At 30.0% G+C, this 19,937-nt stretch overlaps 4 protein-coding genes across 4 annotated transcripts; 3 read left to right on the top strand and 1 right to left on the bottom strand.

Annotated features, from left to right (window-relative positions):
• Positions 1–5,061: 5,061 nt before the first annotated feature.
• LOC135950460 (uncharacterized) lies at positions 5,062–7,033 on the top strand. Its single transcript, XM_065500000.1, has 3 exons — positions 5,062–5,352; positions 5,447–5,752; positions 6,836–7,033. Exons 1-3 carry the CDS (start codon positions 5,062–5,064, stop codon positions 7,031–7,033), a joined length of 795 nt encoding a protein of 264 aa, XP_065356072.1.
• Positions 7,034–11,734: 4,701 nt separating this feature from the next.
• Positions 11,735–12,701, top strand: Elba2 (Early boundary activity 2). The gene has a single exon (XM_065500001.1). The coding sequence runs from the start codon at positions 11,735–11,737 to the stop codon at positions 12,578–12,580; it is 846 nt and encodes a 281-aa protein (XP_065356073.1). The 3' UTR covers positions 12,581–12,701.
• A 1-nt stretch (position 12,702) lies between these two features.
• On the bottom strand, positions 12,703–14,304 carry ND-B17.2 (NADH dehydrogenase (ubiquinone) B17.2 subunit). The gene is made up of 5 exons (XM_065501076.1): positions 14,178–14,304; positions 14,003–14,101; positions 13,745–13,922; positions 13,599–13,683; positions 12,703–12,921 (listed from the first exon to the last, which is right to left on the bottom strand). Exons 2-5 carry the CDS (start codon positions 14,095–14,097, stop codon positions 12,848–12,850), a joined length of 432 nt encoding a protein of 143 aa, XP_065357148.1. The 5' UTR covers positions 14,098–14,101; positions 14,178–14,304; the 3' UTR covers positions 12,703–12,847.
• A 28-nt stretch (positions 14,305–14,332) lies between these two features.
• Positions 14,333–15,287, top strand: Arpc5 (Actin-related protein 2/3 complex, subunit 5). Its single transcript, XM_065501077.1, has 2 exons — positions 14,333–14,721; positions 14,790–15,287. Exons 1-2 carry the CDS (start codon positions 14,512–14,514, stop codon positions 15,030–15,032), a joined length of 453 nt encoding a protein of 150 aa, XP_065357149.1. The 5' UTR covers positions 14,333–14,511; the 3' UTR covers positions 15,033–15,287.
• The last annotated feature ends 4,650 nt before the right edge of the window (positions 15,288–19,937 follow it).

Genomic DNA, 19,937 nt, shown 5'->3' on the forward strand with positions numbered 1-19,937 from the left:
GATTAAAATCTGTGTTAATGGGCCCAAGAAAAAAAATATGCTTTAAAAAAAGTACCAAACTGTTTACACGGATTTGGCCCAATATACACCTTCGCACTCGAGTTCCAAATAACACCCAGTTAGTTAATTTTTGTATGAATCCAGGAACCAATGTTAAACAAATTATCAAAATTGGCTTAATAATTTCAAATAAAATGTATTTTCGCGATTTTATACCCTTTTTGGTACCTTTTTTAAGCCCCATGTGCGGTGGTAAAATTTTATTCAAATAAATTTCTCTATCGTGGTGGGAGCTCATAATAAAATATTCGTATGTCTATGTCAAATTATAGAAAAACATATTTAATGAAAAAGTAGCAAAAATAAAGAAAATTTGTATCCCTTAAGGGTTCGAATTTCCAAAAAGTACCAAACTTATATTTTTTATTTTTTGATAAGTAAAGAATACGATTTAGAATTTGTTTCTATGTTTATTGGTTAACAAGAAACCTAAGGTGCCAAAAAAAGTACCAAAATACAGTTTTTACCCGTTTTCTCCCCTAAAAGGTTCCAATATTGAGAAAGTACGAAACACCATCAGCTTATTTTTATTTTTTTTTTTTGGAGTAACATGCAATTTTCAGTTTTTTTGTATCTTTATTAGTTTTGAAGATATAAGGTTACCGAATTTACCCGTTTTTGCCCCCTAAACGTTGGTGATTCTAGCTTAAGCCGTTTGGGCTTTGCGATGATGAAGCAGTCAGTCAGTAACGTTACTCTTTTATATATATTCAGGACTGTCACCGAATTCCATTCCGATCGAAAGTGGAATTAATTCCTTAATTTTCTTCTTCACAAAAAGTAAAAAGAAAATTTCTTTCGGAATGAAACCACTTTCAGTTTTCAAAGTGGAATTGATATTTGTTTGTATTTATTTGATTTTCTTAAAATTTTAATCAATTTCTGTACCAAAAACTTCACTTTTGTTTAAATATAAAAAAGGCTGTCAAATTAAAATCTGAAATACAGAACTATTAAATATTTTTTGAATTAACAAATTACACGGAATCTTAAGAACCTAAAACGAAATCGATCGGAATAAAAACTACGGAATTGAAACCATTCCGTACGAAATGTGTGACAGGCCTGATTGTTACGTTTTAACCTTTTTTAAAAAACCGGATACTTTTGATTGCAAATAAAAGCCGTTTAGTAGTTTAAAAATTGTAACAACTCTTTATTTATTTAAAATGTAAAGAATTAAATAGTCGCTCAGTGTTTTTTATACACGTTTATAAATTCGCAGAAAGACAGACACACTTTATAATGTACACGAATTCACTGGAAAATACAGCACACTTTAAGGCACTCAGTTGATGTTTATTCGAAAAGCGTCTCTGATAAACTCACTCACTTTTTTTTAATAATGCCCACAGATATGTTACAGTTTGCTATTACAGCACTGTTATTTGAAAGCGTTATGCTACTTTTAAATCAGCCCTTAAAATCGTTATATTTGAATTCAAGTACAATTTCGTAACAATATCAAACAAAACATGTAAAATAGCTTTAACAAATTTATTGAATGACTAAAATTTTCTTCAATTCAAAACTATTACAAATAGGCTTTAGACATTTTTTTTAAATTCATTTTGTAAATGATAAAAAGCAAAACAAAAACCAATTGAATTAAGAAAAAAAATTAAATTCAATTTGGTTTAGATTTGTATTAAGAACAATTATTCTTAATTCAAAGGTTTAATGAATTTTATTATGAACTAGCTGACCCGGTGCGCTTCGCCACCCCAATTAGAAGAAAGAAATAGTACTATCAAGTCTCACTTTGTGAATCTAATTGTAAATGTCTAATTTCATATTTCTGGGTCCATTATTATAGAATATTCAAAAAGTACCATTGCAATAAGGAAATAGTACCATTGATTATCACGTTTAAATTCGCATTCACTAAACCATAACCCGTCAAGTTTGAATTTTAGATTTGTATATCATTTCCTATATTATCAACTAATTTTGTTTCTATAATACTTAAGATTTAATAAATTATCACAAAACCGAAACCGACCGGTTTTTAATTTTTTAAAACCGAAACCGCGGTTTTGAAATTCTTCGATTTTTTGGAAAGTCTAGGTCCATTATTATAGGAAATTCAAAAAAAGTACCATTAGAATATATAAAAAGTACCAAAAATCCCCCACTTGTGGTTTCCCACTCACTCGGGTCCATATAAGCTTAATTTCATGGCTTTAGGTTCATTGGTGTAGAAATTACAAAAAGTACCATTCGAATAAAGAAAAAGTACCAAAAAGTCTCCCCTAGAATTCTAACTCACTTAGAACCATGTATGCTTAATTTCATGTTTTTAAGTCCATTGCTATAGAAAATTAAAAAAAGTACCATTAGAATAAACAAAAGGTACCATGAGGTATCCGCTTGAATTTTCAATCACTTAGGACCATATACGCTTAATTTCAAATTTCTAGATCCATTATGTTATAGAAAATTCAAAAAAGTACCATTAGAATATAGAAAAAGTACCAAAAAATCCACACTTGTGGTTTCCCACTCACTCGGTTCCATATAAGCTTTATTTCATGTTTCTAGGTTCATTGGTGAAGAAATTACAAAAAGTACCATTCCAATAAAGAAAAAATACCAAAAAGTCTCCCCCTAGAATTCTCACTCACTTAGGACCATATATGTTTAATTTCATGTTTCTAAGTCCATTATTATAGAAATTTCAAAAAAGTACCATTAGATGAACAAAAAAGTACCTATAGTACAGTTCACACATTTTGGTACCTAAATATTATCCCCTATTCCTAACACTAACTTCACTCAAATACATATCAGCTAACTTTAATGTCGATAACTGAAATAATTTAAAATTTTAAAAAAGTACCATTAGGAGAAAAGTACCAATTTCCCTTTTCTTACTTGAACAATTTGAAATTTAAAAATATTCCATTTTGCCAAAATTGTTTATGCTACAGGCATGTATAAAAATATTAAAATCTGTGTTAATGTGCCCAAGAATAAATATATTTTAAAAAAGTACCAAACTGTTTACCCGGATTTGGCCCAATATACACCTTGGTACTCGAGTTCCAAATAACACCCTGTTAGTTAATTTTTGTATGAATCCAGGAACCAACGTTAAAAAAAATTATCAAAATTGGCTTAATAATTTCAAATATAATGTATTTTTCCGATTTTATCCCCTTTTTGGTACCTTTTTTATCCTCATTGAGGTGGTACAATTTTATTCAAATAAATTTCTGTAACGTGGTGGGAGCTCATAATAAAATATTCGTATGTCTATGTCAAATTATAGAAAAACATATTTTATGAAAAAGTACCAAAAATTAACACAATTTTTATCCCTTAAAGGTTCGAATTTCCAAAAAGTACCAAACTTATATTTTTTATTTTTTGTTAATTAAAGAATACGATTTAAAATTTGTTTCTATGTTTATTGGTTTAAAAGATACATAGGGTGCAAAAAAAGTACCAAAATACAGTTTTTACCCGTTTTCTCCCCTAAAAGTTTCGAATTTCTAAAAAGTACGAAACACCTGTCAGCTTATTTTTTAAATGGAGTAACATGCTATTTTAAGTTTTTTTGTATCTTTATTAGTTTTGAAGATATAAGTTTACCGAATTTACCCGTTTTTACCCTTTTTTACCCCCTAAACGTTCGAATTTCCAAAAATCCCTTCTTATCGGATCGTTTTGGGGAGGGAGGAACCCACAGTTAAAATTTCGTGATTCTAGCTTCAGCCGTTTGGGCTGTGCGATGATGAATCAGTCAGTCAGTCAGTCAGTAACGTTACTCTTTTATATATATAGATTAATTTAACAATTAGTAAATTCTGTTCAAATAAAAGATTTTGAATGAAGTCAAAGAATTTGTTTATTGGGAATGGTTTTACGAAATGAATTGCCTACATTTTTATAAGTTTGTCATTCCGTTTGTAATTTCCACAATATAATTTTCCGACTCCATAGAGTATATGTATATATTCTGCATCCTTATAGATAGCGGAGTCGATTAAGCCATGTCCATCTGTCTGTTGAAATCAATTTTCTGAAGACCCCAGATATCTTCGGGATCCAAATCTTCAATAATTCTGTCAGACATGCTTTCGAGAAGTTTTCTATTTAAAATCAGCAAAATCGGTCCACAAATGGCTGAGATATTAGGAAAAACCCAGGACAACTTGGATTTTTTACCTATTTTTGACCTATATCTGGATTACTAAGTCATTAATATAGACAATATGGATATCTAATGATAGATATTTCAAAGACCAACGACGTATATAAGACCATAGTAAGTTGGACCTACAATGGGTCAAAATCGGAAAAAATATTTTTTAACAAAATTTATTTAAAATTTTAAATTTAAAAAAAATTTAATTGCAATTCGAAAAAAAAAATTTAAAAAAACTTTGGAAAAAAATAAATTTTGTTTACCTAAAAATATTTAAGATTTGTATTTTAAAGTATAATTTGGTGAAGGGTATATAAGATTCGGCACAGCCGAATATAGCCCTCTTACTTGTTTTATTTTGAATTGAGATTTTAATGAATTAAGCTTAAATTGAATTATGTAATTTTCAAATGTCTACATAATTTGAGTCATAGATAAATACACATAGATCGGAAACTCTCCTGTTATAAACCTAACTCAGTTGTCAAAAACTGAGTCTTAGAATCTTATGAGGGTCTGCAACAAATATTTTTATGTGTGGATATAAAAATTCAAAATAATACGATATTTTTAAGGAACATTTCATGGTATATCTATTAATATTTTTGTCATATAATGTACATAATTTCTGAATGTGTATTTCCCATCGAAAGTTTCGATAACTTAATAATCAAAATGATCAGAAATTCGGAAACCCTAGATAATTATGATAAAGTACCGTTAAATGATTAGTACTAAAAATATAATTTGAGCTAAAGTATTATTTTGTTAGTTGAAACTCTTACAGTGCTTTTACAATATTGGTATATACATATAGAGTTAGCATACGGACATATTTTGAAATAAATAAAATGGACACCACTTTAATACCAAAACCTTCCGAAGTCTTTCAAAAAAATAGACACTCTAAATTGTATATAGTGCAATATAACAAAGAAACCTATAAATTTGTGCGTAAAATTATTAGATCACATGACCTTGTATGGGATAAAATGCTACCAGCTCATCAAAATAAAGAGGCCGAACCTGTCTTGGTACGAGATGAAGAGCAAATATTTTTAGGTTATGTTCTCTATATAGCAGATACTGAACAAGATGCCATCAACAAACTAAACGAATTGTATGATATTTGTAAGCAAATTGTAAGTGATGATGGGAATATTAAATACATATGTACATACAGAAATTAATTTCTTAATTTTTTTTCTTTTTCAAAACAATTGTATAATTTTGTAGTTTTTTACACCGCAAGGATTTAGCGAAATTGTGAATAAAATTTATTTCAATCACAGCTTTTGGGTTTTGGCCATGTATAAGATGTCAACGCCACTGGCTTTGAATGGTGAACAATATCTGTTTGGAATTTTTCATAAAAATGATGTGATATTGAAAACAGAGAATCATGCTTATAATATTATTGTCTATATTCAGGAACAGCAAACAACACAGAAAGGTTTTGTGGTTAAGGTTGGCAACGAGTTATCTGATTTGACGTCAACAATGTATGACCTTAGATATACTGCTGTACATACTTTAAGAAAAGTAAGTATAGTTTAGTATATATAAACTTATATATTTATAACCTTACCACTCATGGTGAAGGCTATAATCTATCTATTTATCTATAGAAATATATAAAAGACTAACGTTAGTGAGTTACTGACTGATTCAACATCGCCCAGCCCAAACGTCAAAAGGTAAAGACATGAAATTTGGACTATTGGTTCCCTTCTCGTTATGTAAATAACTTACAAACATGATTGGCACATCAATGTAACGGGAATTCTCCCGGCCCGGTTGCTATTTAAAATCGAGAAAATCGGCTGAGATATAAGGAAAAACCCGGAACAACCTCGATTTGTGGCATATTTTTATAACCTTCACCTTCGTGAGAAGGGTATATAAAGTTTGTCATTCCGTTTGTAATTTCTACATTTTTCATTTCCGACCCTATAAAGTATACATATTTTGGATCCTTATAGATAGCGGAGTCGATTAAGCCATGTCCGTCTGTTTGTTGAAATCAATTTTCTGAAGACCTCAGATATCTTCGTGATCCAAATCTTCAATAATTCTGTCAGACATGCTTTCGAGAAGTTTGCTATTTAAAATCAGCAAAATCGGTCCACAAATGGCTCAGATATGAGGAAAAACCAGGACAACCTTGATTTTTTACCTATTTTTGACTTATATCTGGATTACTAAGTCATTATATAGACAATATGGATATCTAATGATCGATATTTCAAAGACCTTTGCAATGGCGTATATAAAACCATAGTGAGTCGGAAAAAATATTTTTTAACCCGATTTTTTTTTCACCAAAAGTTTCAAAAAATTTTTTTTTAAATTTAAAAAAAAAATGAAAAAAAAATTAAATTTGATCTACAATGGGTCAAAATTGGGAAAAATATTTTTTTTACTAATAAATTTTTACAAAAAATTTTTAAAAATTAAGAAAGCCAATGAATGAAACTAAAGCATTTGTTTGTTGAATTTTTATTCATAATTGGGCTGAATTTCAAACTGAAATCTTATATTTTATTTTAAATATAAACTACTGTAAATTTCATTACTCCTTTTTATTAACTATGTATCATTTTCTATTATTCATCTTCATTTCAGAATGTGATAACTGAAAAACAAAAGAAAATGAGCCAATTGCTGATTGATATGAAACCAGCGGAAGATCGAATGAAAGCAGAAGCTGCATTTCTATACAATGGTTTTCTTGTAACGGATGCATCTATAAATAAAGCACAGCGCCGAATAATGTATTTAAAAAATTTAGCCAGACGTCATAATCTTCAAATAGATAATTAAAAGAGATACCATTTTGGTATTAATTAAATGCTAAACATAGTTAACTTAAGACGCCAATTGTAAAAGCAATTTAAGAGCTAGTTCCTTACTTGTCAGTTAAACTCAGCTTAACACGATGTTATATTAAACCTGAAACATATTTTGCCGGGGTTTAACCAATGATTGTGTTTCTCACTAATGGATTAATTTTGTTAGCATTGCCAAATCACATGTTTATTCCTCAAAATTTTTCATATTAATATGGCAATACTTTAAATTTTATAAGAAAAAGCAACCGCAACCAAAAAGTGACATTAAAGCATATAAAATGTATATTAAAAATTATATTGATGTTAATAAAGCAAATCAAAACAAAGAGCTGCTGTGCTGAATTGTTTATACTTAGGTTTAACTCACCAATGATGCTCAGTTAAACCTAGATTATATAGTAACAAAACAATAAGAGAGAAACACAATTATTAGTTTAATCTAGGTTTAAGCAAAGAATGTAGATTATCTTTATTCCAGAAACTAGCTCTATGTGTAGCAGTATTTATAACAAAAATTAATATAATATCAAGGGCTTATATTCAAAAAGGATTAAGAGCAAAAAAAAATTATTTCATTCATTATATTTTAAATAGTTGTCGTAAATCTAGCAAGTAAAAATTAATCATTAAAATAGAAAATTATTCGAGGATTTATTGTAGATACCCCTTTATTGTATTTGTTTAATATTTATGTGTATTTTAAAATGTTAAGATACCACTTTTTATTTAGTAAAAATAAAGAAAAATTATAAATTTTAGTCACAATTAAAAAGTCGAATAAATATATGTATAAAACAAAGTGTGACCATTTGCAAACAAATCCTTTTATTTATTGCATTCTTTTTTAATTTGGAAATCCCAGTATAAGGAATACATATTTTATGTTTATTGTTTTATTATGTAGAGTGCTCTCAACAAACATATGCATACGTACATATTTGTGTAGCTCTACTTTTGTTTTATAATTTTCACAATCGAAAACATGAACAAACTTGAAAATGTGAACACCCTTGTTAAAAATTAGTTCTCGTTTTCACGAGTTCACTGTATGTGCAAAATAACGATTCTGGATATTCAAATGCATCGAAATTTAATTACAATTTCAACTATGTACCTCATATTATGAGATGTTCAGTGTGGCTAGTAGTGAATGGTAAATCGATTACGATTATGGTCGAAAATCGATTTTCTGGGTCTAAAAACGATTATTTCGTGATCGATTATATACTCCGATTTTTATGCTGAAATCGATTTTTGATAACGATTAATCGAAATAGAAATAAAATTACGGAATTTTTAGTATTGTCTGCGTTTTTTGTTTTCATTAAAATTTGCAATCGTAAATTCAGCTGACATCTGAAAATATTCACGGAGGACCTCATTTTTGAATGCGACATTTTTTCAAACTTAAGAAATTTTTATAAAAAGTGCTACGAAATTTTTTCCATAAAATTGTTGTCAAATGTTTGCCATTACGGTTTTTAAAATGAGCACCTCAACATAAAGGAATTATAATACTCTTCCAAAATATGATTTTAATCCGTAATTATAGCGTATATGGGTTATTTGCTATAGTTCCCAAAAATGCAGGTCGATCATTAAAAAATCGATTATTGGGTTCGATTAATCGACTGTAGAAATCGAAATGAAAATGGTTGATCGAAAAGTCGAAAATCGATTATTAGCTTTTCATACCATTCACTAGTGGCTAGGATAAGAATATTTTAGACTTCATGATTATGATGTTTATTGTCTATGAAAATATTGGGTGTATGAACTAAAAATGCTGGATTTACAATAGACGGCGTCTTATCTTTTTTAAAGCGGATTTTGTTTTTAATAACTTCTATGTCATTTTGAAGGGTTCATATCTGACATTTATTTTGACTTAGGCCGGGTATTTCAATCATAGTTAAGGCTTAATTTTTATATGAAAAAAATGTATTTAAACATTGTTTAAGCTTTAACTATGTTTAAAATTTTGATAAGTTACCCGGCCTTAGTTAGTAAAAATTATAGTTTAAACAACAAAGTTTTTTTTTGCTTCGAAAATATCGAATTTGAAAAACAGTGCGGCTGAAGCACACCAATGCTTATGGTGAATGTGTCCATCGGTTTCAACGTGCGAGAGATGGTTTGTGAGGTTCAGAAGTGGTGACGAAAGATAAAGATCTCCCAGGTCAGCCAAAAAGGTTGAAAACCAAGAATTGTAGGCATTACTCCATGAAAATTGTTGTCAAATACAACAGAGCTTGTAAACTCATTGGGAGCTAGTCAAGCAGCAATTTTTAAAACATTTGCGAGCAGAAGTATTCATCCAAAAACGGGAGTTTCACAGGAAAAAAGAATAAGCTTTTCATCGTTATAATTACGACTTTTTGATTGGAACAGAATAACGACCCCATAATTCTTAAAGGGCATGTTGAGTAGATCATTTTTGTGGGTAAAAGTTTTAATTTAATCTGATCGAAGTGAGAGTTCAGAGTTCACCCTAACCCACTTGCACGAACATTAATGAGAAGTAATGGCTACATCCGACTAATAAGAAGGAATCCAACAGACCTGCACTGATGATAGGATCTATAAATTAAACATCATTTTTCGTCCAACTGTGGTGCGACGTAAATAAAAATTAATATTTAGATTTAAGATTTGAACAAATTATTGATAGTTCATATTATTTTGTGAAGATACAATAAATAAAATATGAAAAAAAATGTCTGAGAGAATTATTATTGTCAGAGTTATATTGTGGAATTTTATGGGGATCATTTTTGTAGAAGATCTTAACCCTCTAGCTCCTCTCTTTAGGGGTCAATTTGACCCCTTATTTTGAGAAAATCAAAAAAAGTCCTTTCAAAAAGAACATTTAAGGATTAAAATATTCAACGAAAATGTTTACCGGAAAATTTTAGTGGGGGTCAGTGTATATAAAGCTCTTTACGCTTTTTAAATAAATCAAAAATCCATTTATGATACTAATATTTAAAATATAAATAGTCCTTGAGAAGATCTTATTTCATAAAAGACAAAAATTAAATTACATTAATAACTAATAATATTTGCATGTAAAATTACTCCGATCAACAATTAGGGCCACATTTTATAAAACGAAACGTTTGGAAGCGTAAGCAATTTGTATGAATAATACTGGGAAAATGGTTTAAAACATGAATATTTTCCATAGGATTTTATTTTAACGTTTGTCATTTCGTTTTATAAAATGAGGCCCTTAGTTTATATTCACAGTTCTTAAATTTACAGCATCGATTACATGTCTGCATAAAGTAACATTTTTTACTGTTGTCCGCCAAACTTTGAACATAATTATGCATTTGAAACATGCATTAAGATTAGACAAAAGGATGTTGCAAGTTTAGATTCTTCTTGTAACCAAGAATACAATATTAACCATAAAGAAACTGTGTACCAAGTTTCAACAAATTTGGAACGGATAAGTTCCGATGCTTTGTCGATCATTTCTGTTTTCTCCCTGCCCTTGTTACTTTGATATTTCACAATTTTTCAGCCCAATTATGAATAAAAATTCCCCGGGAGTTTTTTTCCTTTTTCTTATTTATAACATTGAATTTGAATAGAAAAAATGGGAAAAGGAAAAAGGAAAAAACTCCCGGGGAATTTTTATTCATAATTGGGCTGAATATGAGTTTTTAAGAATCTTTTTATGGAAATGTTTCAATGGCGTATTAATTACGCTTCGAAATGTTTATTATTTTAAAGATTAATTAAAATATTTAAAACATTATTTGAGTTCAGATATGAATTGTTTAATTTTTGTTCAATATTAAACGATTATTTATTTTTACCATATTTCAAGCATGTTGTTTATCCGATTCAATGAACAAACTAATTTTCTTAATCTATATTTGTCCTTTATAAAAGATTTCATATTCAGGCAAAATTTATACATTTAAAAATCCTGTTGTTTTTATTTGTTTGTACATGAACTAGGTATGTTTTTGTTTTATAATAAGCCTGCAGTCCTGAGCAGATGCAAAATAATAGTACATATACGAAAAAGATTAAGACACTGATCTCAAACAAGTACAAAAGAAAGTAATGTTTCTTTAAAAATGTATTTCTTTAATTTACAATGTGATGCTGCTCAAGGTAAACATATTGTCATTCATACACGCCCACAGAACATAACAAAACGGTTGGTGGTCGGCCACACACACTCACACATCCTACCCAGCAACAGCAAGTCATAATAAAGATCATTGAAGTTTATGCATACATAGAATTTAGCATGCTATGCAAGCAAGATCATTCATGTCATAAATGTTATTATTATCTTTTATGTCACCTATTACTTACTACGCACTATCCAATCCGAAACGTGTGTTTGCAAGTAGCATCTGTTGTTAAATTGCACCTTTAACTAACTAGAAAAGGTAATTCAGGTACAAAAAAGGATTAGTTAAAATGCAAATCTGTTCACCAGGTACAGCAATAAATGTATAAAATACCTGTTCGTTTAGAAAAAGGACAGGTTGTTAGTTCTAGATGTAGGAGGACAGTTTTGTGATTTGTATATAAACCCAGAAGATTGAATGAATAGAGCACAGTTCAATTTAGGACAGCGTCGAGAGTAAACTAAAAAATATTTTTTTCTTAAAACAACACATACTAAAACTAAATGTCTAACAAAATGTCTGTGGAAGATAACTTAAATACCTCAGCATCTTCTCAACTCGTCAATTCGATTGATTACCAAGAAAAGATAGACCGTTTCGAACTCATACTTAAACGCCAAGCTGTAAGTACTTCAGCGTTTAATCGTCTATTAGTGGTTATGGATCAAATCTTTGCGAATTCCAAACCCCCAACGAAGATGCCACAATTAGCACCCCATGTGAATGAACTTTTAATGGATCATAATTATGCAGTCTCCAACACATCTTCGGGAATATATTCGGCATCTTCGTCATCATCATCCTCATCGCCACCACCATCATCATCATCCCCTTCATGCGAAGACCAACTTAACAGATTTAATAGATGCTTGCAAAGCTCGGCCAAACGCAAACTAATTGATGACGATCAGGAATATCAAGAATTTTCGGCTGAAACTGTACCGACGCCAGCATTGCCGGAGGAAAAAGAACAAGAAGAATATCCCCAACAATTGGGTGAGGTATATATTTTGGGACCAAATGGCACAGAAGTTGAGGCGAGATCTTACGACAGCATTATTTGGTCATCTGCTGCTGCAGCCACACGACAACTTTTGGGTTTCGTGTTTAGTGGTGATGTCTTGGCCACACATACCTTGACCGGCAAACCATCACCCGCCTTCTATGGTCGCGAAAGACCGGCTAAAATGCAATTGGATCCCGTTAAGGCAGCCGATATCATCCACTGTGTACGATCCAAGTTCAAATGTACCGAACGTGAAATAAGAGCCGCCATCACCACTAAATGTTCCGATACTTCTAAAAAATACAAAAGACGTCAACAAAAACAATTGGAATCCTCGAATGCTGCTGTGAATTAATAACATTTGTTTCATTAATACAGTAATGCAATACAATTGTTTGTAATGAGGCACTTTTGTAAATATACGTTTAATTTTAATGTTAAGTTTCTAATTGTAAGTGTGATTTTGGAAATAAAGACTTTATATGTAAGATGTTTAAAGGAAATAATATCTCTTCGTATTTTATTGTTTATGAAGGAGAATTAATTATATATTTTCAACGATTTTTTATTAATTTAAACTAGAGTAAGCTTATTTCTCTTTTTCGGAACAATAGCTAGTTGTTTATTTGTTGCCCGATTTTTTGGGATCCCAAGCTTCAACTTTTGGCCGGGTAGTAGTGTATGGCATATATTGTTCTGCAAAAGAAGGAGAAAAGTTAAAAAAAAAAATAGTAATAAATAATTTAATATTTTTTCAATTTAATAACTTAATTCTGTTAAACGTAGCAACGAAGAAAATTAATAGATTAACATTACTTAACATTACAGATGATCGACACAATAAAAGCTATTTCTTAAATAAAGTAAAAATATTTTGGCTTTTGGTCGTCTAACTATTGGTCTATGGAATCGTATGGGTATGCTCCCATACTACGTTAGTTTTTTTAACATATCCTTGGACCAAAATCTTGGAGACCATCCCAGTTTTTTGTAGAACCATTTTTAACGTCGTCGTGCTTAGAGAACGGTGTAAATTAACGTGTTACGCATAATTGATTAATTAAAATTTCGTATCAAATAGAACTGTAAATCATATATTTGTAAGTGTTTACACAGATAATTTTAGAATTTATTGGGCTTTGAATAGAATATAATAGTCCTAAGAAACTTACATTAAACATGTAATGAGTAGCCTGTTTTCAACATACTACAGAGTTAAAAACAATTCTACCAGAATGAAGACATAAAATAAATAAATGTTTGTGATATCTGTTTGAAATGATGTCTATATCCTCAATAATGGATATTTATTATAGAACTAGTTTAAGATTATTATTTAAGGATTATCTATAAGTTAGCAAATAATGTCTTACCCTGAGTTCCGGAATGGTTCTCACTGTGATCAGCCATCCACTTGTATTTGGGACGATTACCATCACGAATTGGTGGCAGATCAGTCTGGAAATAACAAAACCAAATATTATGTAAAATGAGCTAGTGGTCAAAAAAAAAACCTCACCTTATAATGCATCCAACCGAACCAATCAGCGGGTATTTGTGAACCATCATAGTCCATGCCAACACGGTCGGAAAATTCTACCCAACGATTTCTGCCATAGAAATAATAAGGATTCTCGAAATATTTATTGCCATATTTGTCAGTGCCCACCAGGGTGCCCAATTTTAAATCATCATTTCTGAAATTAACAAATAATATTCGCAATAAGTTTAACAAACCCAAATACAAATTATATAAGAAGTTGGAGCAGACACTTGCCTATACAATTTAAGGTATGTATTTTTCAGGCCACCATTTTGGCGCACAATCTGAAAGAGTTTACCCAAACGGTCAAGGCCCAGATACTTTGACATTTTCCTAAAGTAAAAAAACAAAATTTCGTAAATAATTTCCAAAATTCATGAGAAAAAATGTAAAAAAAAATAAAATTTACCTGTTTGCTAGACGGGACTGCAAAAACGTTCAAACAAACAGCTGGTTTTGACAATATTCGAAAAACAACAACAACATAATACACACAGTACCACATAGTTGTATTTGGAGTGATTACTAAACACAGCTGCATTTTTTTGCAAGGTGAATTTCACTTTGACACTTGGATGTCTGTGCTCCATATTCGGCAATTCTTCTTCTTGATTTTATAAGTGATTCATTTACAAAATTGTTTTTATCTTTGTAAAAAAACACAGAAAAAATAATAAATAAAAGGATTATTTATAATTATCTGCATAAATTAAATAGAAAACCAATAAAGACTGCTTGTTACAATGGCCAAAAATACCTCCAGTTCTGCATTCCGTAAAATCGATGTTGATCAATACAATGAAGACAATTTCAGAGAAGATGAAGCCGATTCAGCTGTGGCACAACTCGATGAAAATGAAATTACAACTTTGCTAACACAGGGCAAGTATATAGAGGCTTTGCTTTTAGTTTTACAAAACGCTCCTTTAAGATGCAAACAGCAGCATGTCAAGGTAAACAAATACTGAAACTTTATTAAGCATTACAATAATATAACTAACGCCCACAATGTCGTTTATAGGACCACGCCCTTAACTTAACATTACGGGTTTTGCTCTCTATAAAATCCTCGCAAATGGACCAAGCTGTGGAGACATTAAATGAAAATGATTTACTAGATGTTTTAATGAAATACATCTATAGAGGCTTTGAGATTCCTTCCGAAGGCTCTAGTGGGCATTTATTGCAGTGGCATGAAAAAGCGTTTGCCAAAGGCGGTGTTGGCTGTATTGTGCGTGTGCTATCGGATACCAATCGCGCATAAATCACTTGCCAAAGAGCGGTAGTTAATGTGGAATTGTTAATGTAATTGTAATTTATAATTTTTATAGATTTTTTCTTGTCATAATTGTATGATTTTGTATGTAAACAGAAATTACGCTATACAACATAAACACTACATATGTACCATGTTACTGCATTTGTTCATATGCGGTAATGTGGGTACAATGTAAATTGTATGTAATTTTTGGATTTAAGAAAGTATTAAAAGTGTTTTGTTCTCTAAAAAATAAAAAAATGCATTATTAAAGTTTTTTTTTAAAAAAGGGGATGTTTATGTATTATTTTGGTATGTTAAAGAGTTGCTACTTATATGGGTTTTTCAGATTTTCTTCGGGTTTTCAGATATATCGGTTTAAAAACTAAAAATTTGTCTTGAAAAATTAAATTTTTTGAGTTATGAGGACGTTGCAGCAAATGAGCGATATTTATATTAGAGCGACTGTTATATTCCGAGCGATATTTATATGCCGGCGCATACGTTTCATTTGTCAAATACAAAATAACCCTTAATTCCTATCGAGATATTTCATAATTTATACGATTTTTCAAGGTTTTTTTTTTATATATTTATATACTTTTTAAAAATGAATTGAAATTAAAAAAATTGGAACAAATCAAGATCCCTGTAACAGTTTATATTTTTGTTTCTGCTAATATTCATAACTTCTTTATTGCCGGCATTCGGCCGGTCGAAGGGTATTTAATCTCTGGGGTGTATCGAACACGGGCTTCGCTAAAATCACTTTTTCTGTATATAAAAATTTTCTGAAGTGCTGTCATATAAATTCAAAAAGGAATTTTTGGCTCACAATATTAATAAACAGTACCATATTATATATCATATTAAAGATATTTTGATGCACTATTCAATGATAACCATAATGATCAGATTGTTTTCCAAATATATGAGAAATTTACTATTATATGTATTGACTTTAAATTCATATAACTCTTAAACTAAGAGAGAGCTGGCAAAAATGTTAACGTTTTTGTACTTCTAATTATGAGAGCTATCAACCCTAACAAATTTATAAAAATGCAAGCTGTTTCGTTGATCTTGTTTAATGCCAAAAATTAAAAAAAAATCATTTCTGAATTTCCGAACAAGTAAAAAAATTACTTCTCAACTTTTATTTTTAAGGTTTTTTAGTAGGTAATAAAATAAACGGTTTTTTTTCAAATAAAAGTAAATTTTTTGACAGATTTCGGTCGGACTAAATAGGTTTTTCAAGAACTTTTTAGATTTTCTTCAAAAAGTGGTGTCCATTAAAATTCCCTTCAAGAGTCAGTTACAATGAAAAAGTATGTCATTCCTAAAAAAGAGGACATAAAGAAAAGAAAGAAGAAGAAAGGTGGTAGTGTCTTAGAGATGGCAACAGGAGAAACAAATTTAAAAAATTGCATAAAGAGAGAAAAGTGGTTACAAATTTGAACTCACCGTATAATATACTTTATCTTAGAGCAGCGAAATGCAAACTCACACCACTACAGTTTTTATATATTGTAGTTGTATGAGTTGAGTATTATTCTCCGGCAAAAACAAAAACAAATAGCTGAAATAATGAAATAAACAAGCATAAAAGCGTAACACAACCTGCTTCTATCAATGCTCATGCAAGACTGACTGTTTTTATCAGTGTTGCCACTTCATGTGTAATTACACATATTGTGTGTAATTTTAACTTGGATGTGTAGACTATGTGTAATTGAGTGAATGTGTAATTCATGTGTAATTTTAAATTCCAATTATATCCACATATGTTTTATTAATGGTGGACAATAACATACTTAAAAGTGTACCACAAAAAAACGTGTTGGAATTAAAAGTCTTATATATAACTAAAATTTAGTTTCTATTACCAATATTATGCAAACAAAACTATCACAAACGGCGAAATGTCCACCTGGAAAACCAAACATAGCAATCTCCAAATTACTTATCGTATTTTTCTGCAAACCTTAATGTTAATTTAGTTCAAACTTGATTCATATCTTCATCTTATATTGTATAAATAATACAATATAAGTTATTGGAAAAACGTTAATTTTCAAGATAACCCCAAATCGAAAATTTGTATTTTTATAATTTTAAATTGTTTATAGAATAAGGATAACGGTATTTACAGATAACGGTATAAACTATTATATCGGTAACGGTAATTACAGTTAGCCAATCTTAAGAGAAAAAAACAAGAACGTAGGAATTTGTGTGAGAAAAATTAATTTACAAATTGTTACTAGTTATATTTTATACCCGTAAGAACTGTTTTGAGTTCATGCTATTGGTTTGTGTTTTAAATAATAAACAATAAAATTCACTTACTATTTTGGAAGTTTTATTTCAAATTTATAACTACAAATTTTAAAAATATGAACGTTACAATATTTTACTGGTAAAGTATTTACTGGGAAGGAAAATGATCAGAGATATAACACTGTGCAACAACCAAAATCGGAATGGGATAAAACGAAAAGCAAATGAAATTTTGAAATTTGTAATCAGGAATCCCGCAATTCCCAAAAAAAGTCTTGAAAAATCACAAAAATGAGATTTTTTAGTTTTTTGTCTATATTATCCATAATAGGGGTGGAGAGATCGAAAGGCTTTTACAAAATAATTAAGAACATATTGGGCCATCTAAAATGGATTACTATATTTTAATACCGACTATGCGATTTGAGAATTTTTGCCATAAATTTTAATTTTACATAAAAAATAGGCGTATTTTGGATGGACCTGGTCCCTCGGTATAGAAAATTTTAATTTTTTTTTTCATTTATGATATTTGATGTAAAGTAAGCTTTTCAAAAAGTATAAATTTGTTATACATCTTCTAAGAAATTTTTTAGATAAATTAAAAACATAAAAAGTACTTTTATCCCAAAAAACTTTCCCTATTTTCTATTTTTCAAATTAAAATGCATATAACTTTGGACTCAGTAATGATTTTTAAACAATTCTTTTGCTGTTTGCCATATAAATTTTTTGTTAATCCAATAAAAGAAAAATGGAGAAAATCTGAAAATATTTGGACCCGCTGTTATCAAAAAACTGGAGTAGGGTGGTAAAAATGTTGAAAATTTAATTTTTAAATGCGAATATCTCCTAAGCTTTAAGTGTTAATTGATAGCTAAGATAAGGTTTTTTGTAGTGCTCGACGAGGAGATTCTAGACATGTATTTTTCTTTTAAATCAGAGAGCAAACGAAAAAATAGTATTGTATTAAATATTTAACATACCGAGGTGTCCTACTTTGGGAACCCCTGCCCGCGCCCTTGGTGGGCTCATGAGGTCCTAGTTCAAAACTTTAATTCGACAATACTTCCTATTTTCGCATGTCAAATTTCATTAAAATCGGACCAACCGTTTAGAAGTTACAGACTTATTTCGCTCTTTATTTTTCTACACCACTGTATATATCAAAAATGGATTCCCCGATCCCAAAAATTTTAAGATACCACAACTTTCCGGGATAATAAAAATAAATAGGCATTGTTTTATCAAATTTTTATTGATTTTTTCTTGTTAGCCAGCGTTCCAAAATCACTAACTTCAAATGCGTGTAAAAAAAATCTAGCGCTGAACTAGAAAAAAGCATTGAGGGTTTTGTTATGGAAAACGTAAGCTTTCATTTGCTTTTGGTTTCATCCCATTCCGATTCGAAAAGTTCGATTTTGTGTCACAGTGTAATTTTTAAACAAATAGTAAAAAATATTTATCTTTGAAACTGAAAACAAAACTGATTTCAAAGCACTTAATATAAATTAGGAATAAATTAAAATTCGAAAGCAAACATTGTGCTATTTTTTAAATATTGTTAAATTTTTCATAGAAAAGTAACAATTTCCAATGGAACAATCTCCGAATGGACATTGATTAATATTTCTTAAAAGCGTATTTGTGATTGACATATTTGACTGATCTCAAGAATTCATTAAATTAGAAAAGTTCACTAAAAAAAGAGATTGCTAACCTTGCTTTAATACCCCTCATATATCCAATTCCTGGATAAATTAAAATCACAGCAAGTGAAAATTGTCCATTGACAATAAAGTAATCGTATTTGGTCCAAACATCCCAGAGTCCACTGTGACAAACCTTTTATATTCATGACAATTTTAGAAAATTTCTCCTATTGAAATCACGAAAATTTATTTACATGTGTAATTTTTTCTCGTATGTGTAATTTAGGCATGAGGCATGTGTAGTTTATAATTGTCTTGGTGGCAACACTGGTTTTTATACAATGTGTGTGCTTGCGTACATGTGAAAACAAAAACAAGAGAGCTCATTTGAGAGCTCACTGCAGCTCGCTGTCTTAGAGATAGCAACATGAGAAGCAAAAAGAAAAATCTGCGTAAAGAGAAAGTGGTTACAAATTTTAACTCATCGTACAATAGCCAACCTATTCTCCTGATAAAACCTAGTATGTTATCCAATTTACAGCCAGCAACACTCCCAAGTTCATCTAGAAATCTGTAATCTAGCCATTTAAATCTATATCTCTGCAGTCTCTGATATTTTTTTCCGAATTTGGCCTTATGTCTATCTAAATTTTTTATACTAATTACTTTGTTAGATATAAAATGTATAATTCGATATGAAATATTCCACTAGAACCGAAAACCGGGTTTTTGCATATCTCTCGACCATTTATATATCGACTTGGATGAATCTTTCAACATAGACTTCTGAATAAGTTTTTGCTAATCCTATCCTATCATTTGTGGGCCGATTTTCCTGTTTTCATTACCAAAATGACTATATTTGAAGTAGTGCTATTTTGCTCATATCTCAGTTACTTATGAATAAAATTTGTGCATCACTTGCAAAGTTTTGCCGCAGTTAACTAAATGATGATTCCATAAATTTGCGGCATCACTG

Source organism: Calliphora vicina, chromosome 2 (genome assembly GCF_958450345.1).
Source record: "Calliphora vicina chromosome 2, idCalVici1.1, whole genome shotgun sequence".
NCBI classification, from domain to species: Eukaryota; Metazoa; Arthropoda; class Insecta; order Diptera; family Calliphoridae; genus Calliphora; species Calliphora vicina.